At 32.5% G+C, this 18,038-nt stretch overlaps 1 protein-coding gene across 2 annotated transcripts; it reads left to right on the top strand.

Annotated features, from left to right (window-relative positions):
* The first annotated feature begins 3,355 nt into the window (after positions 1-3,355).
* Positions 3,356-10,743, top strand: LOC127725444 (heat shock 70 kDa protein 12A-like). 2 transcript variants are annotated; one of them, XM_052232405.1, is made up of 5 exons: positions 3,356-3,438; positions 6,236-6,551; positions 7,889-8,107; positions 8,581-8,716; positions 9,311-10,743. In XM_052232405.1, exons 2-5 carry the CDS (start codon positions 6,237-6,239, stop codon positions 10,297-10,299), a joined length of 1,659 nt encoding a protein of 552 aa, XP_052088365.1. In that variant the 5' UTR covers positions 3,356-3,438; position 6,236; the 3' UTR covers positions 10,300-10,743. The 2 variants fall into 2 exon arrangements, with proteins under 2 accessions (XP_052088365.1, XP_052088364.1); XM_052232404.1 differs by lacking the exon at positions 3,356-3,438 and adding an exon at positions 3,626-3,716.
* The last annotated feature ends 7,295 nt before the right edge of the window (positions 10,744-18,038 follow it).

Raw genomic sequence — 18,038 nt, 5'->3', positions numbered from 1 at the left:
CCAAGCTGTAACTTATCTCTTGTAGTTCTGATGTAACTGTTCTTCATCAGGTGTTGCGTGGTCTCCCTGGCTTTCTCCTTCCCAATGGTGTCATATGCAAAGCTGTCTTTACAATGTGGTCGTGTGGCATTCGCAATACATGGCCTAGCCATTTAAAACGTCTTTATTTGATCTCTGTTGTTTTTGTGTACAGATTTAAAGTTGCTGTTATAGATTCTTAGTTTGGACTTTAGACTGTATTGGTCTATGCTGGCTGAAGTCGTGCAAAAGTTCGTGGTTTTAGAAGTCTGGCTTTGATATCCTTTCCAGCTCCCTTGTCCTTACTAATTACACTGCCAAGGTAGATAAATTTCTCAGAATTCTCAATTACTGTATTGAATGAATGCCGCTATATTACTGTCAGCTATACTGATGAACAAATATCTTTTACAAGGGAAGGAACTCAATCTTTCAAAATAATAAAAAAAAAAAAAACATTTTTGAACTCCCAATAGGCATTCAATGTTGTCGCTCAACAGTTTTTAAAATGTAACTTATTCTTTAATTGAGTTTATGGCAAAACTATTAACTCATGGTATACTAGCTTAACCTTAAAAGTAAAATGGGGTGGATGTCTATGTGAAACTTTTCCAATCAAACAAGGAGTTCGTCAATGTGGATTTCATCTACCATGGTCTACTGGACCATCCAAAACATCCATAATTGACCTTCTCGGAATCTAACAAACTGGGAACACATATCGGGTCAATATATGTTGGATTTCCGACTGCTGCTGACTATTTTGCTTTAGAAGCCGACTCTGCATTCGATCTTCAATTGATGTTGAATGTAACTAGTTCATACGCTCACCGTGAAAAAATGTATTATTCACCATGAATAGGGTACAATTCTGACGCAAATATCACCTAAATTATTGCGTTTTCAAATTCTGGCTTGAATAAAAAGGGCACAGAAGTATATGCGTCAAATACTGCCACCCATTTTGGTATAATTAGATCTGTAAAAACGTACAAAATGAGACGACAGCCAACATAAATGATCGCATTTCATGTGGTAGAAAAAACTTAATACATTTTCCTGGTACTGGTTTTCATAGAACTTATGGGTTGCCACCTACCGCATGCATGAGACTGATTACAAAATATGTACTTCCATGACTTATTTGTGGATAAGAGATATTTGTTTTAAAACAAAAAAAACCTTTGAGGCACTAGAACATGTTTACCTTGATTTTCGTCGAAAAAAATCAGTGTTTACCAAATAGATCCGTTAAAGGAATTAGTAATCTACTTATTGGATTCAGACCAGCCACCGCTGACCTCCATACTAGACAATTGAACCTCAAAGGCAGAAGTGAAATTTTAATCTAAATCAACTAATTCGTAGTCAGATGTCGACAAAACCAGAAGTTTCAGGAGGTTAGTTAATTTATGTGTTATAGCCTTGAGGGACAATACCAGCTTCCTTTTATTACTGAAATGATATAAACAAAGCCATTCAAGCTGTCCAGAGAAAATGTAAAATCAACAATTGACAAGTTCAGAACGCAAAAACTACTGTTGGAGTAAAAACAAAAAAGAGAAGATACCAATAGGCAAAAACAATGTCTAATAAAACAAACTTCCCGAAGGCCAAAGATCAAAACAAAATAACGAAATAACAAAAGGACATACAACAATAACGAATTAATATATAGAAACCTTAAGACTACGCAAAATTATGTGATAGGAGATAAATATATTGTATTGAAAGCTTAGCCTAAATAAACATTAGGTTTTACGTCACAAATTAAGTTAACCCAGCTAGGTAAACGGATGTTTGCAACTGTTTGTCAACTGTTACAGTAAAACCATGTTTCAATTTATAAGCAGTCAAAGCTATTAATAAAAATACAATTATCTCCATTTTGAATTCAACTAAATATAGCATTCCATTTAAGACATCATTTCGATGTAAATGGAAAAAAACACATCGCTCGTCCGAAGCGTGTTTCAGGTTTAACCTTCATCAGGAATGCTCAAATCCAAACATTTGAAATCAAAGAATGTTTAACTTCACGAAAACGTGAGGAGATTTATGTTAGTTTTATGCAAAGTCATGATGTTGTCTAGTCAAATAGTATGCGGATTCCTTATATATTTGATAATGTACTATAAGCAATGGTATACAATATTTTACTTTGATGTGTTATTCCCCGAGGCCAACATTCGAGGTGAATATCATATCTCTGGAGTTGATAATAACAATATTAACGGTACAAATTGCACTGCTGCACCAGATGGGAATTTCGACAATTAATGTCTCTTTTGGTGATGCTCAAGACCTAAATATTTAAAAATCCAAAATATAATACAAATGTTGAAGAATTAATAAATGTTGTATCGCGGTATCGACTGATATCAAAAGTCAACAATTGTTTTATTAAATGAATGTCTTATCAATCTGCATTTTTAGTATTTGCCTAAGATATTTAACTGTTCCTTATTTTTATACTAATAATATTATCTGCTTTGCCAGTTTGTTAACTTTATTTTAGAGATTGTTTATACTCGTGAAATATTTATAAACCACCATTTTTTGATAATGCACTATTTTGTTCATTTGCCTAGTATCACTATAACTTTTAATCTGGTTTTATTACATTCATAAACTATAGGGCTTTGTATAATTCTAATACTTTCAGATTGTAAAATATCTCCACTGGTTCATTTTACTAGTCTGTGATAAAAAACGACAACAACACGTTAAAATTCATGCGTCCGAAGCACTTTCTGGATTTACCTTCATCAAGAACGCTTCAAGTCGAATACGTGTAATTTGTTTTATGGTCTTTCTGTACGAAGTGTACATTTTTACCTGTTCTGCTATATCGACACGCTTTTATGATGAAAGTGCTGATTAGTTGATATATATTCGGTCGTCATATAATGTTGTTTTATCTATACATCCCTTTAATAGCTCATAAAAAGAACCCGTTTCTATATTTAGCTAAACATTATCCGTTTTAAATCTAACAGTAACCTCAAATCATTGTTTCAACGATGATAATCATTTTTTACCAAAGAAGATTTTCTATGCTTTAAGCATAGTCACATAATAAAACTGAATATCGATATTCACTTATAATTATAAAAATGATAAAAGTTTAAAAAATATAGATACTCTGGGTGTTATCAACATCTGATCATTATTTCAGGTACTTATGATCAACAATAATGTGTATTAAAACATAATTGCGGGAACATAAATATGTACAAAAAGAATTCAGTATGTGCCAGCTAAAGAATTATAAATACAGTTAAATTAAACCCTTGTCTAAAAATATCTTAGTTCATTTCTGAAAAGTTAACGGTTTGAAAAAGCGAAAACAAAAGTAAAAAATTCTATAGGAATTTGAAGATAGACGAAGATATCATTCAATGATTCGTTTATTTTCAGGTAAGATGCTTTTATTTCTGTGGTATGGGTTGATTTTCAACTTTGATTTGACCTTCCAACTGTTTTGATTCGAGTGTCATTGATCAGTCTTATGTAGATAAACCAGCTGGTATCTTTGTTGATTTTTTGTTTGTTTGAACACAGTTAAGGAAACATATTTGCGTTCTGCGCATTACAAACACTACAGGAAATTTTGTATCAACCATTTTGATTACAAATATCTTTTCTCAACAAAACAAATATTTACATGATTTGGAACATGAAAAGAGCTACCTCAGGTTGGTACATTCTAGCAAAAGTGAGCTGATTACCTCAATAAACAATACACATACATTTGGGGAGGTCCACACTTTCGAATACTCGAAAATGAAATTACAGTTCAATCAAGCCTTAATGAATCAGTAAAAAGGCAAATCAATGGCTTGTTTACTTTGAGGTATTTAGTATGAATGTCTTTCCTGTCTTTTAACTATTGGTCAGATATTATAGTTTACATGCAAGTTAATCAATTATCTGACAAGAAGGAGGCAGAATCATAACACCAAAGGGAATCACAGGTGTGTAAAAAGTAAAATAACAAAAATACCGAACTCCGAGGAAAATTTTAAACGGAAAGTCCCTAAACAAATGGCAAAATCAAAAGCTCAAACACATCAAAAGCATGGATAACAACTGTCATATTCCTGACTTGGTACAGGCATTTTCTTATCTAGAAAATGGTGGATTAAAACCTAGTTTTATAGCTAGCTAAACCTAGTAACCGTGTTTAAAGAACGCAAAATTCCATAAGAAAACAATCATTACATGTATAAATTAGAAGCCATATATGTATGATATATATTATATATTACATTGAAGTTGTTCATTGACTCAAAACAGGTCAATTTTAAAGTCCCGGAACTATAAAAAGGTATTGAAAATTTTCAGTATGCATGTACAATATACAATGAAAAAAAAAACAAAGTTCTGCATAATGACTACAAAAGATCACGGATGCGTTACTTTTCAACCATTTACCATCTAACATAAATAGTTATCAAATACCCATAGAGAACATTTATTTTTTCTATGCATATATTTGTGCTGAGAGATAAAAACTAAACAACTTCATTAAAACCTTTTGTCAAATATGGCTGCTGTTACACCTCAAAATGTATCATGTGCATCGACATTACAGTGCAACTGAAAATTTTCAGGCATAGCTGGACCTAAATGTTATACTTCTCTGGATTTAGATAGGCAATTTGTTTTCTTTCCAACGAAAGTTTAAGTAAACTAATTTTGGAAAATGTTTGAGATGTTCCCTTCAGGTAACAATTGTTGTGGTTTGCATTGGTTGACGCTGTAAATAGAGGAACAATACCCATCTGCACAAGAATAGACATTCAAACAGTGAAACTGAGGGGACCATGTCAAGTGAAACTCAAGTGTTTGTTTATTTATTATCTTCTGCAGGGTTGATTAAATGAATCTCATCATGTATACCTTTGTTCATTTATGTTGTGCCAGCCTATGTGTTTCATTATATAAATGCAAATTCACTACACAAAAATTGAAGGATAATATTATATTAGGGTTACGTTACTTGTTGGTGGAAGTTTTAGCAACAAGGCAATAAAAGAAAGGCGAAAGATCCCAAAAGACATTCAAACTCATTAGTCGAAAATAAACTGACAAATGTCAAAAGTGTTTGAAAAAAAAGAATTTCAGACAAAAAAGTTTTTTCAACTATTTAACATGTGTTTACAAGTTTTTTATATAGATTAGACCGTTGGTTTCCCTGTTTGAATGGTTTTACACTAGTCATTTTTGGGGCCCTTTAAGCTTTCTGTTCGATGTGAGCCAAGGCTCCGTGTTGAAGGCCGTACTTTGACCTATAATGGTTTACTTTTACAAATTGTGACTTGGATGGAGAGTTGTCTCATTGGCACTCATACCACATCTTCTTATATCTATGTATATATATGTTGTGTACATGTTATTATTTTGTACACGTAATTACTTGTACAAAAAGTTTGTACAAGTAATTACTTGTATGATGTCATCATACAAGTTATTACTTGTACAAATACAATTGAACAAGTAATTAAGTAATTACTTGCCCAATCTTTATTGAGTAAAAGATAATAACTTGTACACATCATTATTCTACCTTGGACTATTTGCCGTTCACAACAAATCTTTTCACTTTAAACAAATAATTTATTACTAAGCGCAAAAGTGTAAACTTGTAACATGTGAGTAATTACTTGTACAAAGTTTTTGTACAGGTAATAACTTGTACAAAATAATAACATGTACACGACGTATAGACCTAAAATGAGAATTTCGTTGTGTTATATGTCAAGGTGTAATATCACCAAAACATAGTATGTCATATTCGTATACGAATATATCTTGGGTGTTTCAAAGCACCATTCTTTTTTAATTTGGTGTTTCTATAAAGTATTTTGGAAATTTGAGGTGACATGGTCACTAAAGCTTGTAAACAGAAAAAAGAGGTGCACATTTAATTGGTTTCCTCATGGTGATGATTATTATCTTATATGCAATGAAATGATATGTGAAATTTTCCCTGTAGTACTAGACAGGATAAAACTTTACTCATGCTAAGTATTTCTTTATTTAAAACAGAAATAAGCGCATCTTTTTGAAAAATGTCAATTTAACAAAGATTGACAGGGGAATACAATGGTGTTAATACCCTTAAATAGATTGTTTTTATACCAATATATTTACCCAAACGATATTACATTACAGAAACGTGGGTAATATAATACCTTTTTTGTCGATTTAGGATGAGTTCTAGTAAGCTATTAGTTGTTGCCATTGATTTCGGTACGACGTACAGTGGATATGCTTTCTCTAGTATCAGCGAAAAGGAGAAAGTGTACACATATAATTGGAGTAAAGGTATCACACAGACTCCTAAAACCCCAACCAGCATTTTGTTTACACCTAGGAGAGACTTTGATTCCTTTGGTTATGAAGCAGAAGAAAAGTATGCTAGACTATCACATAACAACGAGAATAGGAACTGGTATTTCTTCAAACGATTTAAACTTACACTGCACAAAAACCAAGAAAGATATAAGGATGGAAAATCACAGCAGGTAAAAAATGCTTGATTTTATCTAGCGTGATTCAAAAAAAGATGTCCTACTGACATGAGTTGCCGAGGGTAACTTTTGTGCTAATATTAACTTGTTTTACGTAAGACGTACTTAACCCCGCCACATTCTGTATGTGCCTGTCCCAAGTCAGGAGTCTGTAATTCAGTGATAGTCGTTTGTTGCTGTGTAACATATTTGTTTTTCGTTCAATATTTTGTACATAGATTAGGTCGTTAGTTTTCTCGTTGAAATTGTTTTACATTTGTCTTTTCGTGGCCTTTTATAGCTGACTATGCGGTATGGGCTTTGCTCATTGTTGAAGGCCGTACGGTGACCTATAATTGTTAATTTCTGTATCATTTGATCTGTTGTGGAGAGTTGTCTCATTGGCAATCATATCACATCTTCTTTTTTTTCATATTATAGGGTAGAACTAGTATAATGCAGAGATAAATTAATGATTATCACATATAGATTACAATTTATATATAGATTTAGATAAAATTAACATATCATAGAAATAATGCAAGAGCCATGATTTTCTGCGGACAGTACCACAAATAATTCATACAAAACACAAACAAGGAGACACACAGTTGCTTTACGGCTTAGGTTATGGAAAGTTTCATTAAATTCTGACGATGAGATAAATTTAGGCAACAGTACTTAATTGATGTTCAAATCTCCTAAATCTATCAAGAAATGCAAATCAATGTTTAAAAAGGAGAAACGGAATGTGAACGGTATTGTGCTTATATGAAAAAAAGATCATTTCATGTCAAGGTAAAACCCAAACGAAATTGTTGTGAAGAAATGAAATATAGGTATAAAGACACATCAAACGATGACGATTCTTTGGAGGTTTACAAAATTATATAGCGAGCGACACAGAAGTAGCTGCCTATACAGATGTTGGTGGCAAAGACGAACGAACTAATAAACGAACGATCGAAAGAACATCGGCCGAATATACGAACAGAAGGGCTCCTCCATTCCTATGTGTTGTCCGCTGTAAAAATTAGAACCCGAGTGTTTTATCATTTCAAAGCAATCTCAGTATGTATTCAAAAGTAAGGTATAAAACAATATAGAATAATACGAAAACAGATAAAAATCCATCTCAAAACGAAATAACCTAAATCAACAAAAAAAAACCAGATATGGAAGCAATAGCTTTAACATGTTGTAGAATAGCATTACATAAGCTTTAGTATAGAACTCAGATAAATGTTCAGAATAATTAGTTGATTTAGTTTAAGTTTAACATCAAGTAGTAATATAATTTTTGTAACAATAAATGCTGCACTTGTAACTGTTGTCCTTTCATTGTATTTCAGAGTTTAAATGAAAGGACAACTATCCCTGATTGTACTAACAAACCAATGTTAGCAATTGACGTGTTCAGTGGAGGTATACAATATTTAAAGGAACATCTATTTAGTCACTTTCAAGAACGCTTGCCACAACTACGGAAAGATGATATACATTGGGTCCTTACAATGCCTGCTATTTGGGATGAGCCTGCTAAAAAATTTATGAGAAAGTCTGCAGAAAAGGTAAAATTATCTATTCCAATTAAAAGATAAAAGATATTATAGTTTCTATTACTCGTGCTCTTTTAAAATAATAAAAAAAATATATGAAATTGTATGACATTGGTAAGTATTGTAGTATCAATTGTCGGGGAAAGGAAAGAAACAATGTATATTTATGATTTATTTGCTTCATTTATTTTATACAGATGCATTTAATTTATTCAAAATAGATTCATTTTTGGTCATAAATGCTCTTCAACTTCGTTCTTTATTTTGAATTTTAACTTGTCTGATTCGAGCGTTACGCGCGTCTGTCTTACAAAATTAGAAGCATGGTATCTTTCATGATTTGTTTTTCCACTATTGATTTTATAAAGCATAGTTGTCTTTCAAAACAATCGAAATTATTTATGTTTATAAGTTCTACATTTGATGTCAGCTAGCAATAATTCTTTGACACTATTCATACATTTTTATTTCTCATAAATTGTCAGGCAGGGATACCCGGATGTCAGCTGACATTAGCACTAGAACCAGAGTCTGCAGCGCTTTATTGTCAGTTAGGTGTATGTAGATCAGGTCTAACACCAGTTCAACCAGGAGCTAAATTTTTGCTTCTAGACTGTGGAGGTGAATACTTGCTATTGCTTTCTTGCAACTATTTGAACGTTATTTATTTCATTTTGCACAAATATATTTCAGAATGATCTTTATATGTAAGATAAAAGTAAAAGCTCTTGTATGTTAATTAAACACTTATGTAGTACACTGAGCTAGTATATATAAGTTGTTAACCGCATTTAATACCATAATAGAGCAATGTAAAATATAACAGATGGACAGATGTATGAATATAAATATATAAAATATAGCGGACAATTACAATTTGAAAATATCGAACTAATATAAAAAAAACCATCCCAGAACAAGATATAAAAACATCAAGGCAATTGAATGCAGATAAAGATCAGACTATCCCATTCAAAATTAAACGACAAAAAGGTCAAACGTCTCCAAATAACAGTGTATAGCTGTTTTTGATTTAGCAAACTTATCTATGTCACAAGTTTCTAAAAAGAAAAACCTGAATCAGTTTTACTTTTTTGTCAGGGGATGAGGAAAATTAGAAACCACTAGTTTTTACATAAATTGTATTAAATACATTTAAGATAATAAAGTTATGTTAACTGCACCAATAATAAATTTTCTCAATTATGTCTATAGGAGGTACTGTTGATGTCACGGTACACGAAGTTCGACATGATGGATCATTGAAAGAGATTCACAGAGCATCGGGAGGACTTTGGGGAGGAATAAAAGTTGATGACGCATTTCAAGAGTACTTGTATGAAACATTTAATGACAAATTTATATCACTTAAACAAGATGATATTATAGAGCTTAATAAAAAATTCGAGTCACTAAAGAAAAGGGTCGATACAGAAGATAAAATGTATACTATTCAACTACCTGTGAGCCTTATTCAGGTTGCAAGACCAGAGACATTAATAGCTGGCAAGCTAAAACTTAGTTCCGTAGTTGTTAAAAGATTTTTCGACCAGCCAATAAGAAACATCACCGAGCACGTAAAGGGAGTCCTAGATTCATTGCGTTGTCATGCAATAGAAACCATTGTTTTAGTTGGTGGATTTGGAGAAAGTAGGTTATTGCAAACAGAATTAAAAAAAGCCTTTCCTAGGATTAACATTTTAACACCTGAGAATCCAAGTTCGGCTGTTGTTGAAGGAGCTGTTGAGTTCGGGCATTGCCCTGAAAAGATTCGATATCGAATGTCTCCTTATACATATGGAGTTAGTACAACTAGTAAATTCCTACACTGGAAGCATCCAATAAGCAAACTACTAAATATAAATGGCAAGGAGTACTGTAAAGACGTCTTTGACATTCACGTTACTATAGATCAAATTGTTGAAACGGGTTCGCCAATATCAAATGAGACGTATGTTCCACTTTATCCAGATCAAACAGTATTGTCTCTTCCAGTTGTGTCATCGGAGTCAAAGAATCCAATTTTTGTGGATGATAAAGGGTGCAAAATAATTGGGCGATTCGAAATAACAATTCCTAATACGTTCAGTGGCTATCAAAGAGACGTTAATGTTAAGATGATTTTCAGTGGAACCGAACTCAAAGTCGAAGCAAGAAGTGAACATTCACAGAGAGTTTATACATCTACATTTAGTTTCGAGTGATACTTTTTGAAGCAACAATGGCTGACTTTGATTAATTATGGAATATTTTATGATTTGTGTTAAAGCTTAGTTGTTTTGTTCTGATTCGTGGGCAACGTAGTCCTTTGAGAGTAGCATCGACTCCCATGCACAGGACATGTGAGAAATAATCTTTCGATTGACATGTTTTGTCAAATGAACCAGTATTGACTGGGATTTGATTTTAATCTCTTTTATGAAGTGGTTATTTTATTCAGCTGAAACTTTGTCTTCCGTGTACATGTGTTGATACACTTGACAAATCTTAATAAAAATCATAGATTTTTTTTTAAATCATATCGCGGTGATCGTATTCTTTTTGTCATATTAAATATGTGGCAGATGTTTTGATGATAATGCAGAAATTAGCCTGCATGTATATAACTGTTGAAATTAAAATGAGAAATAAATGAAATAGAATTGAAATATGTTCTTTTTTTTTAATATTGTAAGTATTGACGAATTTGATTCAATCTAAATTTGCTTCATATTAAAATATGTACAACCAGGACGAATAATTTAAGTTCAGCGATCAACTTCATATATCAATTTTAAGAGAAAAAATACTCTTAAAAAATTCAAACAACACCTTATAAATGTTCTTGCATCTGAAGCGCTGTTTTCTGGATTTATCTTCATCAGGAACGCTTAAAGTCGTATATTTGAAAGCCAAGGATGTATAAAACCACAACAGTTGAAGATCTATATGACAAAAAAGGACATGAAAATATAGCCAATTCATCTAATGTCAACTTTGCCTGAGGGAGTTGAAACCTAAGTTTCTTTATGATTTCTTAATTCGTAAACGGACAATTTGAGAAAGGTTTGTTATAAATAAAGTACTGAACTAGGTCATGAGATTCGTAGGTCATGAACATCTTGGTATAACTTACGATTAACTTTCAAAACTTAAATTTATAAGTTATCGAATTTAGCAACTTATGAAAAAATATATGTTAGAGTCATTTCTATGTGCAGCCTTTACACAAGACATGAGACAGAGACGATTGTGCATGCTTTTCATTTGTATCAGCTAGTTGAACACAAAAAACCCATTTATTCTAATTTACAAAAGATCCAAAAAAAATGTTGTAAACTGCTTTAAAAGGAGAGACATTTTCAATGGTAATACAAAGTGAATTATATCCGCAATCCAGACCCAGCAACATTGCTAATCAATTCAAAGTCGCTGGACCATTAACTAGTGGGCAGGGTCTCAAAATGGGTATGCATTGGCTGTTTGAGAATAAAGATATATATACAAACTGAGATGTACAAACAGCAATGTAACTTTATAGAAAATATTGTTGTCTATTGTAAGTAGTTCCTATCAATCTAACTTAAGCAGAAAACTTAACATTGAAATATGCTAATTAATTCAAAGTCTCTGGACCATGACCTAGGGGGGGGGAAGTCTAAAACTAGTTGTCAAACTGACATGAAATGATAGTTATGCAACTTTGTACAACATATCATTGATCTATCACAAGTAGTTCCTATCAAACTAACTTAAGCTGAAAACCGTCGCCGTCACCGGAAAAGCAATCCCTGTCTCGCTTTCATCGGGGCCGCAGCTGTCAAGACTGAGTGTCACTTATAGAGGATATAATCAATCATTCATTAACACTAAACAATTGGATTTTTGAAATGACAAATTTATCAAACTGCCTTTGAATATCGACATTATTGTATTATAGTAACTTCGAAAATAGTAATTTGAACAAAGTCACAAGAAGTATTGCAAAATTTAAAAGCTTGAAAAACTGAATTTAGACAAATACACTTCCTTTAAAAACCTCTCTGGAGATGAATATAACAAATACTGGATCCCCTAGTTCCCTTTTAATAACTGAATAATAAATGGTGTTTATTAAAAAAAAAAAATTCTTATAAAAAAACTGATTTAAAACACCACAAATATATCCAAACACGTAATAGGAAAATATCTTTGGTTATCAACTATTTATGATTTACCTTATGTTATACAATACCATATTCTGACCTAATCAGAAACAAAAAAGGGGTCCTGATCCCAAAATCCCGGGCTTTAAAACATGGAATCCCGAGGTCCCGAATTTAAAAAAATTTAAATCCCGACATCCCGAAATTCGAAAAAAGAATTCCCGGATCCCGAAAGGATCAATCCCGAAATCCCGAGCTTAAAAACACCCGATCCCAGAGTCCCGATAAAGGTCCTACCCCCCTCATAGTTAGGATTTAACCTTATAATAAATGTGTATGATGTTATATAAAGATAAAACAATTTCTAAATATAAAATAAACGTGGATGTGTATATATACATCCCAAAAAAAAAAACATTCGAAAAGAATACAAATTTAGTTATGTTTTAATTTGTTGATGAAAAAATCGATGTTCGTACCAATGAAAACGATATTCAAAGATCTTATTACAACATTAATAAGATAACCTCTACTAATAAGTTTGTTTAGAGGTTCGAGAAATTTACACGGATCACATAGTGATTTCCGCGCTTTTAGTACAATATTACCGTAAAATTTAGGATGTGAAATACCGTTTTTATAAGTTTTCTACAGGTACAGCCAAATTTACTAATCAAATCTTTGTATCTATGAAAGAATTTAGTAAATGTTTTAAGTAATTTATGGTAACGAAATCCCTGAATTAATAATTTACCAGTGATACATTGATTACGTTCGTCAAAATCTATGACATCACTACACACACGGGCATAACGAACGAGTTGGGATATATAAAGGAGCCAAAGGAACATCGCCGTCAATTACGAACTCAGAGAGAAAAAACATACCGTATAGTGAGCTATACACGTTCCCGGTGTAATTATATGTAATAAATCAATTCAAACGAGAAAACCAACGGCCTAACAATTAACGAAAACAAATAACACAACCAACAAAGAACGACAACCATGCACTGAATTGCAGGCGCACACAGCATGTGGTGGGGTTAAACATGTTAGCGTGCGCTCAACATGGGACAGTAGAATAGCACAACATAAGAAAAAACTAATAAAAATCAGTTAGACATGACTTGACTCATCACATCAGCATGGAACACAAAAAAGTAATAAACAAAAAGACAAAAGACACAAAAGACCAATCTATTTTTAGTGTGGATTCAGGCGCGGATCCAGCCATTTTTGAAAAGGAGGTTCCAACCCCCGGAACACCATGAAACGTTCACATAATTAAAAAAAAAAATAATTAAAAAAAATCGAGGAAAAAAAGGGAGGGTTCCAAGCAATAAAATCCAGTATGATTGTTACACACTTTTTGGTACGCAAACTATATAAAATCGTTACAATGTGATAAAGCAATAAACGTTATATTTCGATTGAAAAGACAATCTAGCTTCGTCAGGCGTGCAACTATCTCCATTTGGTAATTGGATGCTGATATTATTCGTTTAAAGCTTATCCTATACTTTTAACGCAAAACAGAACTAATTATGCTGCTTCAAATTATATGACTTTTTATGATCATTCCTTTGATTTATGATACATAAATAGGTTAGTTTTGCAACGTTCAGTGACCAATATTACGATGATGTTAATGACGATGCTATACTATGAACATCCCTCACAAAATATTATCACGCTCTATAACGATATCAATTTGTAGTGCCGATATATTTGTCAATAAGATATTACTTGATCTGATTCGTATATTATTCTCTTTATCAGTATCGTTGCACATCAAATGTTTAGATCAATATAATTATATCTATTTTTTAAAATTTATTTTACTGAATGTTCTGTTTTTATTGTCTCGCCTGCGACGAAAGTCGCAGATTGCGAGACGTAGGAGTTACAATCCGACGGCGGCGCTGGCAACAGCGGCGGCGTAATCTGTTTGTATACATGTCAACTATATATGTCATGGGAGAGAAGAACTGATTGCTTCATAACTTGTATATCAGGTGCGTTATGTTACAAATTTGCCGTCTTTCATATGTCCATTGTCCTTGATCTCATTTCCTTTATAGTTTTTTTTTTGTCATGTGAATATATCACTTATAATGAATATTAGGATAATTGTATTTGTTATGTTGTATCCTTGGAAGGTTAACGTGACCGTCAGACAGGGACCTCATTTTATGGATCACTGGTCAAGGTTAAGTTTTTGTAGCTTAGTTCGTATCTCAGACACTATAAGCAGTAGGTCAACTATATTTTGTGTATGGAGTGATTGTAAAGTGCACATTTCTGTTAAGCGAGGTTAATATGACCTCATTTGCATGATGCATTGGTCAATGTTTAGTGTTTGTGTTTAAGTCTGTTTCTCAGATACTATAAACAGTATATCTACTATATCTGGTGTATGGAAGGATTGTAAGGTATACATATCTGTCTGGCAGGTCTATCTGCCCTTGGTCCCATTTTCATGGTTAACTGGTCAATCTTAAGCTTTTGTATTCTAGTCTATTTCTCAGATACTATAAGAAATTTTCATATGTTTTGGTGGACTATATTGGTGTATGAAATAATGGTAAAGTGTACAAGTCTGCCAGTGTCGTCTGACTTTGTTCTAATTTTCATGATTCATTAGTCAATATCAGGTTTTCGTGGTAAGGTCTCTCATGTTTCTCATGTACTATAAGCATTGGGTCAACTATATTTGGTGTATGACATGATTGTATTGTGTACATGTCTGTCTGACATTCTGACTTTTACCTCATTTCGATGGTTCAAAAGTCAGCGTTATGATTTCACAGTTAAGTTTGTTTTTCTCAGATACTATGAGCGAAAGGTTTACTATATGTGATGTATGTAATAATTGCAAAGTATCCATGTCTCTCTTGCAGAGTTCATTTGACCTTGACTTCATTTTTATGATTCATTGTTCAAAGTTTACTTTTCTTGTGTGGGTCTGTTTCTCAGATACTATAAGCAAAATGTTAACTATTTTTGGTGTATGGAATTATAGTTAAACGTACATGTTTATCTGACAGGGTTTGCCTGACCCTGACCTTATTTACTTGGAACATTGATAATGTTAATTTTATATAATACTTTCTGTGTCACCTTTTTCCTCTTAGAATTTCATCATAGAAATCAAACATTATCAGTAATACAGGCGAGACATTTCAGAGTGTCCACCCTTGTTGTGTTTTCAATGATTAACCTTGTTTTCCAGTTTTATTTCCTAATTCCTAACTGTTTGGCCAATTCAATGTTACTTACGACAATTTTTCGCGGTCTTAGATCTTAAGATACTAGAAAAATCATCTGATCTTTCGATTTTCCGATTATGTCTTATTCCGAATAGTGACTGAGTGATGTTTTGCATGGCGGATGATGTATGTATAACGAGAGACGGATACCCTGTCGATGCACCCGGTCTCGCTCCGTATAGATTTCATGCCATTCATTCAAATTTGTCTTTTACCTTGATTTGTATCTTCTTAATGGATTTTTGAAATTTGTACATCCGTAAACTACTGTTGCCTCTACTGTATTACGAGAGGGTATCATTGGAAAATTACTACGCACTGCGCTATATCTTTGTGGAGAATGTTATCTTGCATTTACCAATAAAATCCTGACCTTTGTTAATATGAAGTATAATGATACAAAGTATTTTAATGCATGAATCTATTATCGTGTGTCACCACAGTGCTAGACCAACTATTGTTGATACTTACATTCTATTTTCAATTAACTAATATTTCCATGATTAACCACAGTCTCTGGACGAAGAACAATGAAACAGACAACAATTATTAGATTTTTGTTGAAATTTTGTACTTTCGATGTTTTATTGTTGCTTCAAATTCTTGTTTTCTCTCTCCAGAAAATGATCTAAATTTTGTGTGTTTGTGTTGTTAATTGAATAAGGCAGTATAGTTATAAATATCATCGTAATATTAGTTAACAAAGGGCTACTAGCAGTTACTAACATGCCAGTTCCAGACCTCAATTTAACTGATGAAAGATTATGTCTTCATCATATGAAAATCAAGCACAATCCCTCCCGTAAGGGGTTTAGTATCATACCATCATAAAATATACGAGAAGATCATAACGCGTATCATGCCAACAACTGGTTTTAGAATAAATGTGTTTATTTCGGATGCAAAGACCCTATGAGTCAATCAATGTTAATTCCAAAAATGTCATCTTTAATAACCTGAACACAGTATCGTAACGAAATCGCTTCTGAATAAGTCTTTTTATAGGTTTGGTTAGCTTTTGAGATGAATGACGACATTTTTGTATAGAATATTACCATACAAGATTGGATGTGAAATACCTGAACGTATAAGATGTCTGCACGTTGATTTATATTTACGAATGATGTCCTTGTACCGATGATAAAATCTAATAAATGTTTTAGCAAGTTTGTGGTATCGAAAACCCTGGTGTAATAATTTTTCAGTAATACAGAGATTTCTCTCGTTAAAATCAAATACGTTGTTACATACACGGGCATATCGAACAAATTGAGGTATATAAACACCATAAGATGGTGACAAGGGAACGTCAACATCTACATATTCACCATCACTGAATATTCGTGATTTGACATTTTTATACATATTAAATATAGTATTATACATCTTTCCATTCACTGTATGTAAAATGAGTTTTGACCAATTGTTTTTGTCTTTTTTTGTCTCAGTAGTTCAAATAAAATATGCAGAGTAAATATGCTGTCTATAGTGGAATAGCCCTTTCTAAAACAAAAACTGTTTTTCATTAAACAACAAATATTCTTCTAAAAAAGTGATAAGTCTTAAATTCAAAATTAACGTGAAAAGTTTACCCACTAGTGGTAGGTCAATGATATTGGGTATGCATGCAGTTGTATTAGTATTGGCATATCTCACTTCCATGAAAATTATTTGGCCCCGCCCCCTCAGTCATGGTCTATTGACTTTGAAAAGTTTGCTTATTTTTCATGTATTTGTTTCTGATTAGGTCAGTTTAAGTGGAATCGTTAGTGGTAGGTCAAGGATAATTGGTATGCAGTTGTATAAACATTAGCACGTCTCATTTTCATGGAGAATATTTGGTCCTTACCCCTCAGTCCTGGTTTATTGACTTTGAAACTTTTTCTTAGTTTACAAGTATTAGTTTGTGATTAGGTCAGTTTAAGATGAACCACTAATGTCAATTTAACCATTAAGTCAATGATATTTGGTATGCAAATGTATTGGCATTTGCAAGTTTCATTTCCATGGAGATTATATAACCCCACCCCCTCATTATGGTTCATTGACTTTGAAACTTTTACATAATTTACAAGTTAATGTTTGTGTTAAGGTTTGTTTAAAGGGAACGACTAATGAAAAGTCAATGGTATTTGGTATGCAGTTGTATTAGCATTGGCATACTCATTTCTATGGAGATTGTTTAGCCCTGTACCTTCAGTCATGGTTCATTGACTTTGAATATTTGATAACTTACATGTTAGTATTGCTATTCTAATTTCAACATTTGCATTAGCAAAATAACAAATAGGCGAGACATATCTCTGTGTTAACAGTTTATTAAAAATACAGGCAATATTTACAAAATCAAAATCTTTATTGACATATTTGATTTTAATGAAATGTTTTTTATGATCTTCAGGGCGATCAATTTTCTGAAACAGATTATTGCGTTTCTTTATAAACACAGCATACACTACTATTTTTTATCGTGTACAAGTGGTTAATGTATATAAAGAAATGTCGTAAGATAGAGAAACAAACTTCCACATTTTTCCGTAAGCTCTCT

Source organism: Mytilus californianus, unplaced genomic scaffold, assembly GCF_021869535.1.
Source record: "Mytilus californianus isolate M0D057914Y unplaced genomic scaffold, xbMytCali1.0.p SCAF_15, whole genome shotgun sequence".
In the NCBI taxonomy this organism is placed as follows: Eukaryota; Metazoa; Mollusca; class Bivalvia; order Mytilida; family Mytilidae; genus Mytilus; species Mytilus californianus.
Note: the sequence above shows the minus strand (reverse complement) of the source record. Positions and strands in the feature narration are given on the sequence as shown.